The sequence below is a fragment of the Atractosteus spatula genome, chromosome 5, assembly GCF_055471065.1.
Source record: "Atractosteus spatula isolate fAtrSpa1 chromosome 5, fAtrSpa1.hap1, whole genome shotgun sequence".
NCBI classification, from domain to species: domain Eukaryota; kingdom Metazoa; phylum Chordata; class Actinopteri; order Semionotiformes; family Lepisosteidae; genus Atractosteus; species Atractosteus spatula.
In genome coordinates, this window is record NC_142710.1 from 5697317 (window position 1) to 5711059 (window position 13743).

Consider the following 13743-nt stretch of genomic DNA (forward strand, 5'->3'; position numbering starts at 1 on the left):
GTTCCAGCTGAGATTCGGCCAGTTTTGGCTCTGACGGCTCTCCAGTTGAAACCCGCATACGTGGAAGAGCAACTCCAGTCCTCGAGTAGCCATCTGGTTTTCCCTCCATCTGTGATTTTAATTAATTTAATTAATTGAGCTGATTATTCCTCTTAGAAGTCGGTTTGGTGTAGGCCTGCATCAGCTTCTAATAAGGAAGAACCCGGAAGCTTCTGCAGTAGCCTGACCCTCGATGACTGGAGTCACCCATTCCTGTCCATACTGGTCTCAATATCTCCAATGCACTCTGTCATGTGCATCATCGTAGCCTTTCGGTCTCGTCTGGTTGCCTGCTCTCCACTTCTGAACCACTGCCTCTCCTACGTTTCTAATCTTTCAACCCCTCCCTGCTTGGGAACTCTCTCTCCTGCTTGCTCTCATTCTCTTTTCCTTGAAAATGGGAAAACCTGAAAACCAAGATTTGCGAATTAGGCGTAGTATGTTAAAAAATGGGTTATCTCAAGTGTATGGTGTACAGCCTGAATGCAGTGTGTTCCTCATTAAGACACTGGATCAGCACCTAGTGTTTCCAACATGGTGTCTACAATGACAAAATGCATGATCACAAAAAGGATTCCCACGCGCTCATACCTGAGCAGTTTTATTCTCGAAGCTCGAGTACCTGCCTGTCTTTCCGTTGTGTCCGATTCTCTCGCCACCTCTCCCTTCCACAGCCTCCAGCAGCGACCTCCCCTCCTTGCAGCGTGCCCAGGACTGCTGCCGGGGCATCCTGAAGAACGTCAACGAGGCGGTGAAGGAGACGGAGAACCGGCACCGGCTCTGCCAATACCAGCGCAGGCTGGACCTCACGGTCCTGGAGCGGATGACCAATCCCATTGCGGCTCAGTTCAGGGTACGGCCCTCCATCCCCCATCCCCCGTCCCTCTTCTCCTTCGTTGCTTAAGAATGGCCACCATTGATTTAAACCTCTATGTTTAACACCTCTGTGTTGGTCTTCCAATCCTTAATGGCAGTCATTTCGTAGTCCTCTGAAGTTAGCACCCCTACAAACAGCACAAACAATGAAGCCCACCACATTTGGTGCTGGTTTGTGCCTTTGACAAATAGTATCTGAGGTGCTTTTGTTCCCAAGATACAGCGCCGCCTTTTTTCAGGGAGTCACGTGACCTGTCACAGTTGCTGGGGGGTGAGCGACGAGTGACGTCACACTGCGGGGAACGAAAAGTAGTTATATCTTGGGAACGAAAGCATCTCAGACACTACTTTCAACAGCACAAACCAGCACAGGCGGAGCACTCACGAATGAGACCTGTTTGGTTCTCCCGCGACATTCTCTCTGGGGCAGTTGAGTGACATCACGTCCACGAAGGAATGAGGCACTACACCTCGGGAACAAAAACAACACAAGCGCTACCGTCAATGGCACGAACCGACACAAACGGAGCACAGATTTCATAGTGCTGTTTGTAGCTTCATGGAGTTTCATTCCTCGTGGAGGGTTAGGCAAATTCTTAGTGTTTTAGGTAATCAGGTGGGAAATCGGGCCTCTGCTGGCGTGAGGGACTTCCTGTTGCCTAACTAGCCCTTTTGTGCCCCGCAGAACCTGGACTTGACGACGAAAAGGATGATCCATGAGGGTCCGCTGACATGGAGAGTCAGTAAAGATAAGGCCTTAGGTGAGACCCTGTCCTCCCCTGTGTTAGTCTGTCCTGTCTCCTTTATGCCCTCCTCCACGGTCTTTGTTACATGGTTCCTTGCTCTTGTTGGAACATCGTCTGCAAACAAGAAGAAGCTGCTTAGCCCAAATGGCTTGTTGCTAAGCGACCCAGGGATCTCATCTAGCCCTTTCTTAATAGCCATGATGGCACCGGCTTCAACGACATGACCGGGGAGTTGGTTCCAGAATCCCACAACCCCTTCTCCCGTGTCGAGAAGGGCCTCTTGTGCTCCGTTTTTTTAAAGGCTCTTCCCCTCAAGTTCTCTTTGTATCCTCCGGTTCTCCAAACCTTGTCTCTCGCCCCCAGAGATTCAAGCCCTGCTGCTGGAGGACATCCTGGTCTTGCTGCAGCGCGTCGATGACCGGCTGATCCTCCGCTGCCCTTCCAGGAACTTGGGGGGAGGGAACAACGATGTCAAGATGTCCTTCAGCCCCATCGTCAGTCTGGACTCTTTGCTGGTCAGATCCGTGGCCACCGGTAAGGCGCTGTTTGTCCTCCGTGCCTTTAAATTTGTTTAGAAGCTAGTTAAGGTTTACCGTTTAGCCTCTGTTTCATACAGTTTCACAAAACAGTTTGGAAGTTGCGGTGAGGTGGGTAGCTTGGGCACGAGCACTCTTTTTAGACTTTATTCAGAAGGACATTCACATGCTAAAATCAGTTTTTCTTCAAGTTCCTTCATGAGCCTAACTGACTCCTAAGACTGCAAGATCCTGAATGGGACTCTTTGAAGAAGAGGTTGAGTGGTTGGGTTTTGTTACAGATTATTCCCTACAGGTATACTTGGGTGACTGGCGAAAATGGTGGAAAACTGTGGAAGGATACGCATGGTGCTGTAAGAATTTAAACCCCCAATTTAAACATGCTGGCTCAAAGGCTCCTCCATTAAGCACCAACCCCCCTTCTCAGGAAACCCATGTCGTTCCCTTCGCAGACAACAAGGCCCTGTATGTCATCAGTACGTCCGAGAGGCAGATCTACGAGCTGGTGGCGGGGACGTCGTCTGAGAAGAACACGTGAGTACCTGCTCTTTTTTCACTCGGCCCCTTTTCCGGCAATTTTTTCCAGGATTTTTCCTGGCCTCCCGTTTTTCCCGATCTTCTCCATTGTGCGTTTTTCCTAATGGATTTTAACCTTTTCTGTTGTCCTTTTTTATTTTGCTTTTTCCCCCCCCCCCATGTCTTTTCTTCTAGTTTCCCAGCCTCCTTCTCCCTTTCTTCTACCGTCTGGTCATGCAGTAAACCCTAAAGTGCACAATTGTATTTATTGGCTTGTGGATGTATTAGCGCTAATAATAAAGTGTTTATATTTCTATATAAGCATGCATTGTATTGCACATATACACTGTGTACAGTGCAGTACTAAGATCTGCCAGCGACATCACTGTAATGAGATGTAATGAAAAGGCGGAAACGATTTTGGCCCAGTTAGTCAGCCCGTGGTGTTGCAATGTAAAATAGATAAGTGCCCGAGTACGCTATCACAACTGTGATGTTCTGTAACAATGCGTCGGCCTGATGAATCGTGGTGGTGGCCTTACAAAACAGATGTGTGCAAAGTCACAATTCTGTTTCAGACCGAACCCCCACGTAACTACAAAGCGGAGTGAAACCCAGACGTGTAAAATCATAAGAAAAGAGGCCAGCAGGAATTCACACAGAGCAAGGCGCAGCCCTTGTGATCGGCCGTGTAGGACAGCCTTGCTGTGACTGTGCGGGACCCTCCCTAGCACTCCTTCGGAGAAGAGGTTTCCGCCCGGCTGAGGGTGGAGCTGGCCTTTTACTTTGTCTTATTGCGTTTGCAGCTGGAAGGATTTGCTGGAGAAGGCCATCGCGCTGGCTTCCCGCTCTCAGGGGCCTGCCGAGCAGAGGGAAGCCCCTGTCACGTAAGTTCGCCCTTCCTCTTTTCCCATCCCCCGAATGGAGCCCATGCGGTGTGTGTCTAGTATAGCTGTCTGAATTCAACCCCTCTGGGATCCCTCCTTATTCCAAACTTCCTGGCTGTGGCCTTGCAGGTAGACTGATATCTGTCCTCTCCCAGGTCATCCAGTCTGGATCTGGACGCTGCAGTCTCCCCTGGAAGTGGAGTTTACCAATCAGGTATGAGATCGAGCTGAAGGGGGGGGGGGAGAGGGGGTTGGAGTTTTGAAGTCTTACGTCTCCTTGTTTAGCTCCCGCCTGGGGTATTCAGATATTGAGTACCATGAATGTTGATTTGTTAAACAAGCTGGTGGAAACTTGCTAGGAGTTCGACTTTGTCATGCTCTCCCCCCGTAGAAGACTCTCTGACTGAAAGTTCGGCTTCCATGGAGACGGAGCCCCCGGAGGATGAGGACGAAGATGTTCTGACGCCCACCCCCCCGGCCGACCCCTCGGTCAACGGTGGCGATGACATCAGTGGGCCAGTCGCAGAAATTCTCCCTCCTCTGGCGTTCGAGAGGGGGATAGCCGATGCGGCTTTGGATGACGGTGAGAGACAACTTTAGCATCATGTCGTAGTGGTTCGAGCTGGACATCTTTATTTTGGCTTGGATTTCATGGCAGCAGTTTGAGGCCCCACTATGACAGGCACCACAACAGTGATCACCAGCCCTTTTCCCACAGAGCCACGGTTCTGCAGTTTTTCATCTTTTTACATCACCAGCGGCTCAAATCTGGTCGCGATTATAGTTGGAGTTCTGAAATACTGAAGGACTTGAATGCATAGATGTGTATAAACCAAAATTGCTCATAAAAACTTAAAGGCCAAACTGATACTAACACACACTCTGTATCTACGCAAGTTAAAGTACTTACTGTTGGTTAACATATCGCTCTAGTTAATTGTTTTATTATTTGCAAAACTGAGAAATAAAAATGATTTTAATTGCAATGTTGGTCTGGATATAGAAGGGGAGATGGTGCCTCTCTCTATGCCTGTATCTTCTGTTACTTCCAGGGAAGTGTGCCTACAGATCTGTTCCCTCTGTGATAATGTATCCCCCTCTCGCTTTGATTTCAGTGGAGAATCTCCGGCAGCTGATTTTTAGAAACATTGACGATGGGTGGAGCCAAGACTCGGACGACACGCCCACCAATGAGACAGCCAATGAGACGCCGCGCGGAATCAGCCCCTTTCAGGAGCTCACAGAAGGGGGGCGGGGAGAAACTGGAAGCCAAGCCCCACCTGTTTCAAACAATCAATCAGAGCTTCAAGAAACTGAAACTCCATCTCCACAGTCTCAGTTACCCATTAAAGTGGTCCGGAAAGGTATTCACACTAAAAATGTTGTTTAAGTTAAACAGATGCTGAATGTGCAATACTTCTAGCTTCAGCAGTGGATCCAAAGGTATTTGTAACTGATGTGTGAATCCCTCTATAGTTTTTCGACCAGAAATCATCGTTGGTACAAATTAAGCTTATTGACCCTTGTGATCATGAGAACTCACAGGAAAATATTGTGTGTCGGACATGCAAGACGAACCGTTGTTTTTTCGACTATCTGCACCTGAGGAAACTGCAGTGCATGTGGTAACTCGGCTTCTAGTTGGATCTCCACAGTAGCTCTTTGGCCAGAAAAGCACAGCTAATGTATCTTCTGTGGGACAAGGTGTATCTCGAGTGCAGCAGGGCCCTACGTTATCCTGAAACAGAGAGCTCTGAAATCTTGTCCTCTGTCCCACGAGGTGCCGCCCAAAAATCACTAACTCACTTCACAGATGTGTTTTGCTGTCATGTTACATGAAACGGATTCAAAAATAAACCCACAGTGGGGTGCTTTTCAGGCGCTGGGGTTATATAAGCTTTATCTTCTTAACTGATCAAAATCACCTGGCTAAGCTCATCCTAGACAGAATACCACAAGGGGCTGAAACAGTTGAATATATAGTGAGGAACTGTAATGTATAGATCTCACTCACGCTGGAGCACTTGTTTTATGAAGCTGAGCTGACGCCACGTCCCTTGTGCTTTTCTGTCTCTTACCCTTTCTTTTTCTGGTACTGTTTTGAATTGGTTGCATGTGTGACATGAGCTGTCGTCCGTGAAATTAGACAACCAGTTATTTGCCCGATTTTGGTAGTTGTCCAAGAGTTTTTCCACTTGCAGTGTTAGGGGGACAGCTGCTCACTCTGTTGTCCAACTCTGTGCACCAACCAAGCGACATTCGTGTAGCTCTTTCTGTGCATGTGCTCGGGGGTGATTTTCTGTTCTTCTGGTTGTGGTGATTTTAATCTTCTCTTTCTTCCTGTCTCTCCTACCCTCCCCCCAACCCCCTCCCCCCAATGCACTCACACCTCCCTTCTTCCTCCCCTTTTCAATCACACTATCTCTTGTGCACAGCTGAGGGGGCGGGCACTTCTTCTCTCCCTGATGACATCACTGATGATGTCGCCACTGACTCCAGCCAATCGGCCAAGTGCTCGCAGGCCAAGGAACAGAGAGGCCGAGCCAGTGTAGATGGTAATAGGAAGCTATGTATTGGAAAACAAATCCTTTGAAAGCTCTCGATTCCAATCTGAGGAAACGCAAGATATGGAATATCATCGTAATTTTACTGGGTCTTGTGCCATGGAAAAATTTTCAAATTAAAGCAAAGTTTGTTCTGCATGTCCTCAATGTTAGGTCGGCTACTGATGTTGACATTATAATACTGCTGTGTACATGAAAGAAAATATTTTACATGACCAATGTGCCTTTAAAATAAGTGTACGGTAATCCAGCAGAATGTCGAAAGTTTAGTGCAGGACTTAAATCGAAAACTCGCACCTAAAAAGTAAGATATACTGGAGAAATTGGAATTTTAAACTGGATATTATTCACAGTTTTGAACTTTCCTGTACATTGGGGATTGCAGTCAATATTTAATATTAAAATATAAAAGAAACTGGTCTTAAGAACAGCGCAGCTGTCTAAAGGTGACCAAGGTATCTATATGCAACAAATGCGTAGGTTTGATTCATAGTGAAACGTTGCGCTGGAGAGTTTTACAGCTATTGTTTCTGATTCTAGGCAATATGTTCTATCTGGTGATGCCGGAAAGTCTAAAGGAAAGCAGCACAGACGATCCCCACACGGACACGGAAAGCTCACGGGCGCGAAATGGGGAGTCGGACACTCGGGCGAAACAGGATGTGACGTCATCGCAGTGGGGCCCTAGCGCCGGTGCTGCTCCCGCCGCCCCCGCGCTGGGGACGGATCGCAGCCAGCTCCGCCTGTTCAGCCAGGCCCAGCCGCCCCGGGCGCAGAGACACGTCATCAGAAACGTGGACGAGATATTCCAGGCTATCGAGGAGCTGACCGCCAAACTGCACAAGTTAAGGGTAAGCGAGAGATCCCTCGTCAGAGCTGGTGAGATCAAGTCCGCCAGCCTCTGTCAGGACACCCTAACGCGAGAAGAACGCGAGAAGAACGCGAGAAGAACGCGAGAAGAACGCGAGAAGGGCTACAAACGAGAAAAGGCCAATTAGACTCATTCTGCCCATTTGGTAGTGAGTAGGTAATTAATTTGAGGATCTCATCTGATGGGCACTTGATAGAAGCCAGAGTAGCAGCTTAGACAATGTGGCAGTGTATAGGCCTTTCCCTACTCCCACAGACCTGGATGTGTTCCATCCATCATCAAATGCGCTTTGCAATGTCAGTCTAAGCATTTTAATTACTAGATTTACTCTTCATGTACCTCGAGTCTGTTTATTACAGGATCTAGCCACACAACTGAAGAGATCAAAACCTAGTGTCTTGAGAACGACCTGCCTTCCTGTTTCCTTTATACTCTACTGTCGTGGTTTAGAAGCTCATTTCATGATTTACACGCCTTTTGCACGTGTGTTTTTCACCCTCACTATGGGCTTTTGTTTATTAAATGGAACGTTACTGTTTTAAGAGCTTTTCATCTGTAATATTAAGCTATATCCCTCACTCACCATACATAACACTCTAAATCACACAATAAATGGGAAATGTGCACAAATGTGCATCAATGTGCAGTGTTGTGGGGAACAAGTCATGTTGTCAACACTGGTAATCTAACTAGCTTCCTTTAGGACACAGCTGGATGAGATCCATAGAACAATTAGCTAGTCAAAAAAACAAGCAAAATTGATCCTAGGTGTTAGTGTATGTGTGTGTCTGTGTTTGTATCTGTGTGCCTGCCCTGCAGTGGAGTGGTGTCCTGTCCAGGGTGTATCCCTGCTTACACCTTTTGCTTACCAGGATAGTATCTAGCTCCCCCCATGACCCTGAATTGGAAAAAGCAGTTAGAAAACAGATGGATGGACAACCAACAAGCTGTAAGACCCGAATAGCTCTCTTTTGTGACCTTTCTTGTGTTGGTGCCTCTTTGGCCTCCAGAGGGATCAGAATAGAGCTCAGGTCCATGCAGGCGTATATATCTGAAGACCTGAAAATCCACAGTACATGGTTTCTGTTCTGGGCTCATAATCTTCCACCTTCTTTCAGGAAATTGAAGTGGCTCACAACCAGCTTCTGAAAGGGCTGTCGCTACAGTCTGCCAATCAAGAACGTGACCACACCCAGGGAGAGTCCACTGTTGTTCGGACACGCCCCTTTGACCGGGGCGCAGGGGACGGTAAGAAAATTTGAATTGAATTTCGCTCTCGTTTTCTGATCTTAAATGTTGGAATCGCCAGGTCCTTGATCCGACACCCCCCAGGAAACCTAACAGGAGCTTTGGTTCATTAGCATTAATTATGCTCATTACCTGGTTCACAAATGAGTGATTTACGAATCCATTCACCATTCATGGCACATGCTCAAATGGACAGTGCTCATCCCTTGGGAAGCATTTCATGAGGCTCTCCTTAAATCTACTCAGTTGTTTCAATCAACCTCCTGTTTAATGGATGGCTTTAGTTTCTGACATATGGTTCATATTTTCCTATAATATGTTTGTTACAGGGTGGAACGGTGGTGCAGTGGTTAGCATTGCTGCCCCCAGCTCTAGGGCCCTGGGATGAATTCCTGGGGTGCCATCTGTGTAGACATTTAATGTTCCCCCATTTTTTTGCGTGGGTTTCCTCTGGGTGCTCTTGTTTTCTCCCACAGTCCAAAGACATGCTGGTAGGTTAATTGGCTTCTGGGGCAATTGGCCCTGGTGTGGCTGTGTGTGTATGCCCTGTGATGGACTGGCGTCCCGTCCAGAGGGAATCCTGCTTCGCACCCCTCGCTGGCTAGGATAAATTCGGGCTCCCCTGCAAGCGAAGCGTGTACTGGCCGAAGCGGTTAGGAGTGGATGGATGTTTTGTCATGGCGGTTGCTTTTAAATCTCTCTTTATCATCTCTTAGGTAAAGAAGGCGCCCCGGCCGAGCTGAGTCAACCTGAAATTCAGTCCACCGGGTTCTGACCTTTCCGGTACGCTCCCCCTCTCCCCGTCCCGGGGGCGCACGTAGAGGAGCGGAGTCTGGGAATGGTCAGGAAGGCGGAAAGATCATTCCTTTTGCTCCGGACTCCGAGCTCCCCTCCCTTTTTCGTTTCCCTGCATGTACTTTGCTTGAAAGCAAACCCTGGAGGAGGGAGGGGGACAAGCAGCCGAAAACATGAAGGAAAACTGAAAGTCAGTTCTATTGACTTGAGCCAAGTTTTGGAGGGGGACTGAAGAGGAGGCAAAGAAGAAGAGGGCAGTGGCGCAGTGTTGTTTGCCGAACAGTGCTGCTTCTTTGACATATCCAGGGACTCTGTGCTGTACAGGGCTGGGGTCCTTTCTTCCTGGCTTCCAGGTACTCGAGGATATAACCGTGAGGGTGATGCCCCTGGGGGGGGGGGGCTTCCAGTTGGGTACGGGTTCTGGAACCGCCGCCAAGTTTGAGCCAAAATGGCGGGAAGAATTAACAGCGTATGGGTACGTGTGGGGTACGTGTGGGGTTTTCTGGGGGTGGAGGCTGGTTTTCTGAGAGGTTTGCCACATGGGAAGGTTGAAACTGTGAAGTGGCTGCCATTTTGGCTCCAGTCCAGCAGATCATGGCAAACTCTTAAGTAAAATGGCGTGCGTCAGGCTTTCCATCACGGTGCATGCCTTCAATATGTGAAACGAGCGCCATCTTGGCTCTGACAGGAGAGGGCGGGGGAGCAGTGTGGGCACAGGCATCACTATAGAAATCCATGAAGACTTTGGAGCCAACATGGTGGACACTAGGAATGGGGTTTTGCCATTGTTTCCTGTAGCCGTAACCATCTTATGTTGGTTCCTCGGATTGCCAAATACAGCAGAGCACCAGGTGGCAGTGGGGCACAGTGTCCTGTGTGAGACTGTGCTAACCTCTGGCTTTGAGTTTGTTTGGCTAGCCAATCTCTGCCGTTGTCCGCTGTTCTTTTCTAGAGGTCAGAAGAGCACAAGTCTTCTTGAGAGTGTCAGGCGTTTATAACGTCTTGTTAAGGTGCAGCTCCTTACCAACCAGTGTGGATATCCAAGTCCTGTTTGTGTCATTTACTGAGCCATCTTAACCCCTCCACTCGACCCCAGAAAGCAATAGAATTGCTTGTCATGACATGACCCTTAAACCTTAAACCCTCCTTTTTTTAAACAATTTTTAAATTAATAGTCACTTACTCCAGAGTTTTTTTTTATATAAACTTTCTTTACTACAGATTTGCCCAGTGCAGAGAATTTGAGAATGAGGATACTGGAAGCATGTGATATGTCTGAATTCTGGGAAAGATTCGGTGCTCTGTCGGCCTCTATCGTGCTCTCTCTCAACCTGGGTTTCCTGTGACCAACCTGGTTCCTGTCTCTCTGTGTGCTTCGCTGTGCTTTCAGTACTATTCCCGTTGGGCTTTACTGCACTGTACTCTTTTATTTTTTAACTGGCTTTTACTTTGTTTCTTAGGAAAGATTTATAAGGGTTGTGCCCAGGGAGTCGTCTCCCTGGGCCCTCAACAGATGCACATATTATTCAGCTGTGGTATAATTTATTTATTATAGACTGTGATGAAGGATGATTTAGGAGCTTCCAAGTTGGGGCTTTTTCCGGCACACTACAGCCTTGAACCCGGCGGTACTGACCACAAGGGGGCAGCCTTCACCCCACGTCCATGCAATAACCTTAACGAAGGAGGCACGGAGCCATGCGCACGGGAGTGTGCAGGGAATTCAAGCGGACACCCGCGGAGTGCTGGCCTCTTTGAGGGATGTTTCACCCGAGCGCCAAATAAAAATCTGACAGTGGGGTGGGTGGTTGTTGGTGGGCAGCGTACCCAGGATATCTTGCACAGACATCATTTCTAAACTGTCAAGTCCATCTGAACCTCTTTCTTTCTCTCGCGACTGGGCTGTTTTGCATGTCCTGTCGTATCAGTACTTCATGGAGGCCAAAGCCACACCTGCCTCTTCAGTGAAATCTGCATTATTGCGAGGATCAGCATCAGTCATCTTAAGTCACCTCTCATAACACAAACTCAGGAGGCCGCAGTTGAATGGTTGCCTTTGGAGGCAGGAGTAAGGTCTAACTGAATCCGCCAGCAGAAGTGTGTGCCCGGGGGCAGAGGGTCAGACTCCTGTAAAATCTCAAAACGATTAAACTGCTGCACCAGTTGCAGCAGTGCTCATTGCATTTTGTAGGCTCAAAGTTGAGACTGTTCATCTCCCGCACTCTGACTCCTTTATTAAGTAAAGTTCTGGACTGTGGAAAGGTGGGTAGTTCTGCTGGCTCAGAGCATTTGGGTCCTGTCTTGCTGATTGGGGTGGAGTTTGCATGTTCACCTCACCTGGGCATACAGCTTCCTGTTAGCTGTGATTTCCCTGCATCGTTCCAGCCCTGCCTGTATCAGCCTCTCGTCTCGAGTACAATCACAACCCGTGTGACCACCATACTTCACCTTGTATGGCTGACTGCTTAACATTGCCCTGCTTCTAGTTAATGGGATCTTGGTAAACTCACTAGAAATCTTAGACGTGAGGTGTTCGTACTCATTTTACAATGTCGCAGACTTCTGTGAAGCCTCATATTCACTCTTATTGTCTTAAGTGAGTTAATTCCCTAGAAATCTTAACCACTCTTGAAAAGCTGAGCTTTTCAAACAGAGAAAAGAGGAGGAGATGCATTTCACAATACTTTCAGTAACCGCTTACCCAATTCAGGGTTAGAGTGGCCTGGGGCCTACACACACATACTCACATAGGGCCAATTAAACTACCAGCATGTCTGGACTGTGGGAGAAATCGCAGCACCCAGAGGAAACCCATGCAAACACAAGGGAACAAACAAACTACACGCCGACAGCACCTCAGATCCACAATTGAACCCAGGGCCCCAGCGCTGAGAGGCAGCAACAGTAACTGCTGCGCCACCATGTTGCCCCTAAACAAATTTATCATACCTAAATGAATATCACTGGAGATGAAGACAACTGTGTAAGCCACAGCGAGATGCTGTCTATGCCTGCTTTTTTTAAGGTCCCCATGTGAACTTCTCGGGGTGCTTGTGTATTGGTCCATAAAAGCTCAAACTCTACACGAGCTGCATCAAACTATTTCAAGCTTCTAGGTGCTGATATGGTTTCTTTAGACTTAGGTGCATTTGTTCATAGTTGGGTGGTAAACTAAAAGACATGCATTTTAATAACCGGATAAGTGCTGTTGAGAGATGTTGTGTCAAACCGGTAATGAAGTCCCATATCCACAGTGTAGTCCGGAGCGCAACAGGAAGTTGAGCGATGAGAGAAAGGGGACCAGTTTTGCGCAGAGCCCATGTGCTTCAGTTTCACAAAGCAGCACGCTGGGTTTAAACCCATCCACGAAACCGGCGAATGAAGGAAACGAGGAACCTCAAGATGTCTGTTTCTTTGTGTTTTGTTTTGGTTTTTTTTCAATCCGCCCTCACAGTGTTGCTCTTCCTCGCGCTGCCGGAGTGATTCTGTTCAGTGAGCGCAGCCTCCCCTCCCTCGCCCTCGCGACCTCAGCGCCAGCGTTCGTATCCCGTATCGGAATGATTTTTATCTTGTTCCTTCCAGTGTGACGGAACCCCCTCGCCCCCTCCCTCCACCCCCTCACCCCCCTTCGAGCCGTAACTCCGCAGCGGAATGTTTTGTCAATGTTCTATAATGCTGTAAATCCTGAATTATTTTGCGTTTTGTAGATACGAAGAAATGACTGTAAAATCTTTTTGTTGTTGTTTTTGTTTTGCTCCTTGTTTTTAAAAGAGAAATAGCCATGCCAAACAGAGGTGTATTATGGTTTCATTTTGTGTTTTGTGACATTAAAAAAACACAACAACATTGCAACATGGCACAAATGTGCATTTTGGTGTGTGTTTGGATTTTCTGTTCCCCTCTCTGGATTTTCTGTTCCCCTTTTTTTCCCTAAATGAATTTTGACAAATCCATTGTTACTTCTCTTTCACACTGAGAGAAAAAACAACTTTCCTCCTGCTGTTGATGGATATTAGTTACCTGTGGATGTAGTTTTATTTTCCCTTCAGGTCTTCAAAGTTCTCACTTCCAAGTGCTGTAAATGAGACTGTGAAGTACCACCCAGCAGCTTGGTCATGAACCCTGTCACAAGCAGAAAAGAGGCGTAATTGGATGGGATGTTTGAGGTGAGGAGGAGGGAAGAGCCGTGATTGGACGGGATGGCTGAGGTGTGAGGAGGAGAGGTATGAGCTGTGATTGGACTGGGTGCCTGAGGTGTTGGGAGCTTTTAGAGCTGTGTTTAACTTATAAGGTGGGGGAGTATCTGGGGATCTTATGTGAATCAACCAGTAACACCTCTCCTTTAGAAAGCAGGACGGGTTCTGTAGCCCTAATGTTGCTGTTTTAGATGGGCTCCTCTCATTGGTTACCTTTCTTATGCTCTGGGAACACAGAGCAGGGACACAACCTCAAATCGCATACATTAAATAACCACTACTTATCATTTGCTTGTATGTTGTATGTTTTTATTTATATACAAATAATGTCCAAGTGCTTTGTAGCATAAGCAAAATTAACTTGACTATCACTTGCTGTCACGTATCAAGCAAAGGTAATGTAGCTTTATGGGAGAAGGGTGTGCCATTTGTTCATGAAGCTTAAGCACTTGAGGCTCGGTCACCGTAG

The 13743-nt window shown here is 47.6% G+C and overlaps 1 protein-coding gene across 3 annotated transcripts in view; it reads left to right on the forward strand.

The window, feature by feature from the left end:
• The window catches only part of arhgef11 (Rho guanine nucleotide exchange factor 11), a 55808-nt gene extending 42876 nt beyond the window's left edge, over positions 1-12932 (forward strand). For 2 of the 3 annotated variants that reach the window (XM_088915612.1, XM_088915611.1), the window contains 12 exons: positions 714-892; positions 1601-1676; positions 2025-2195; positions 2650-2731; positions 3520-3600; positions 3756-3814; positions 3992-4183; positions 4716-4964; positions 6036-6155; positions 6705-7015; positions 8154-8283; positions 9000-12932. In XM_088915612.1, the coding sequence (XP_088771738.1) occupies positions 714-892; positions 1601-1676; positions 2025-2195; positions 2650-2731; positions 3520-3600; positions 3756-3814; positions 3992-4183; positions 4716-4964; positions 6036-6155; positions 6705-7015; positions 8154-8283; positions 9000-9058 (1709 nt within the window). In that variant the 3' untranslated portion in view covers positions 9059-12932. The remainder of the gene's footprint in view (positions 1-713; positions 893-1600; positions 1677-2024; positions 2196-2649; positions 2732-3519; positions 3601-3755; positions 3815-3991; positions 4184-4715; positions 4965-6035; positions 6156-6704; positions 7016-8153; positions 8284-8999) is intronic. The other variant, XM_088915614.1, reaches the window with a different exon arrangement.
• Positions 12933-13743: the final 811 nt, after the last annotated feature.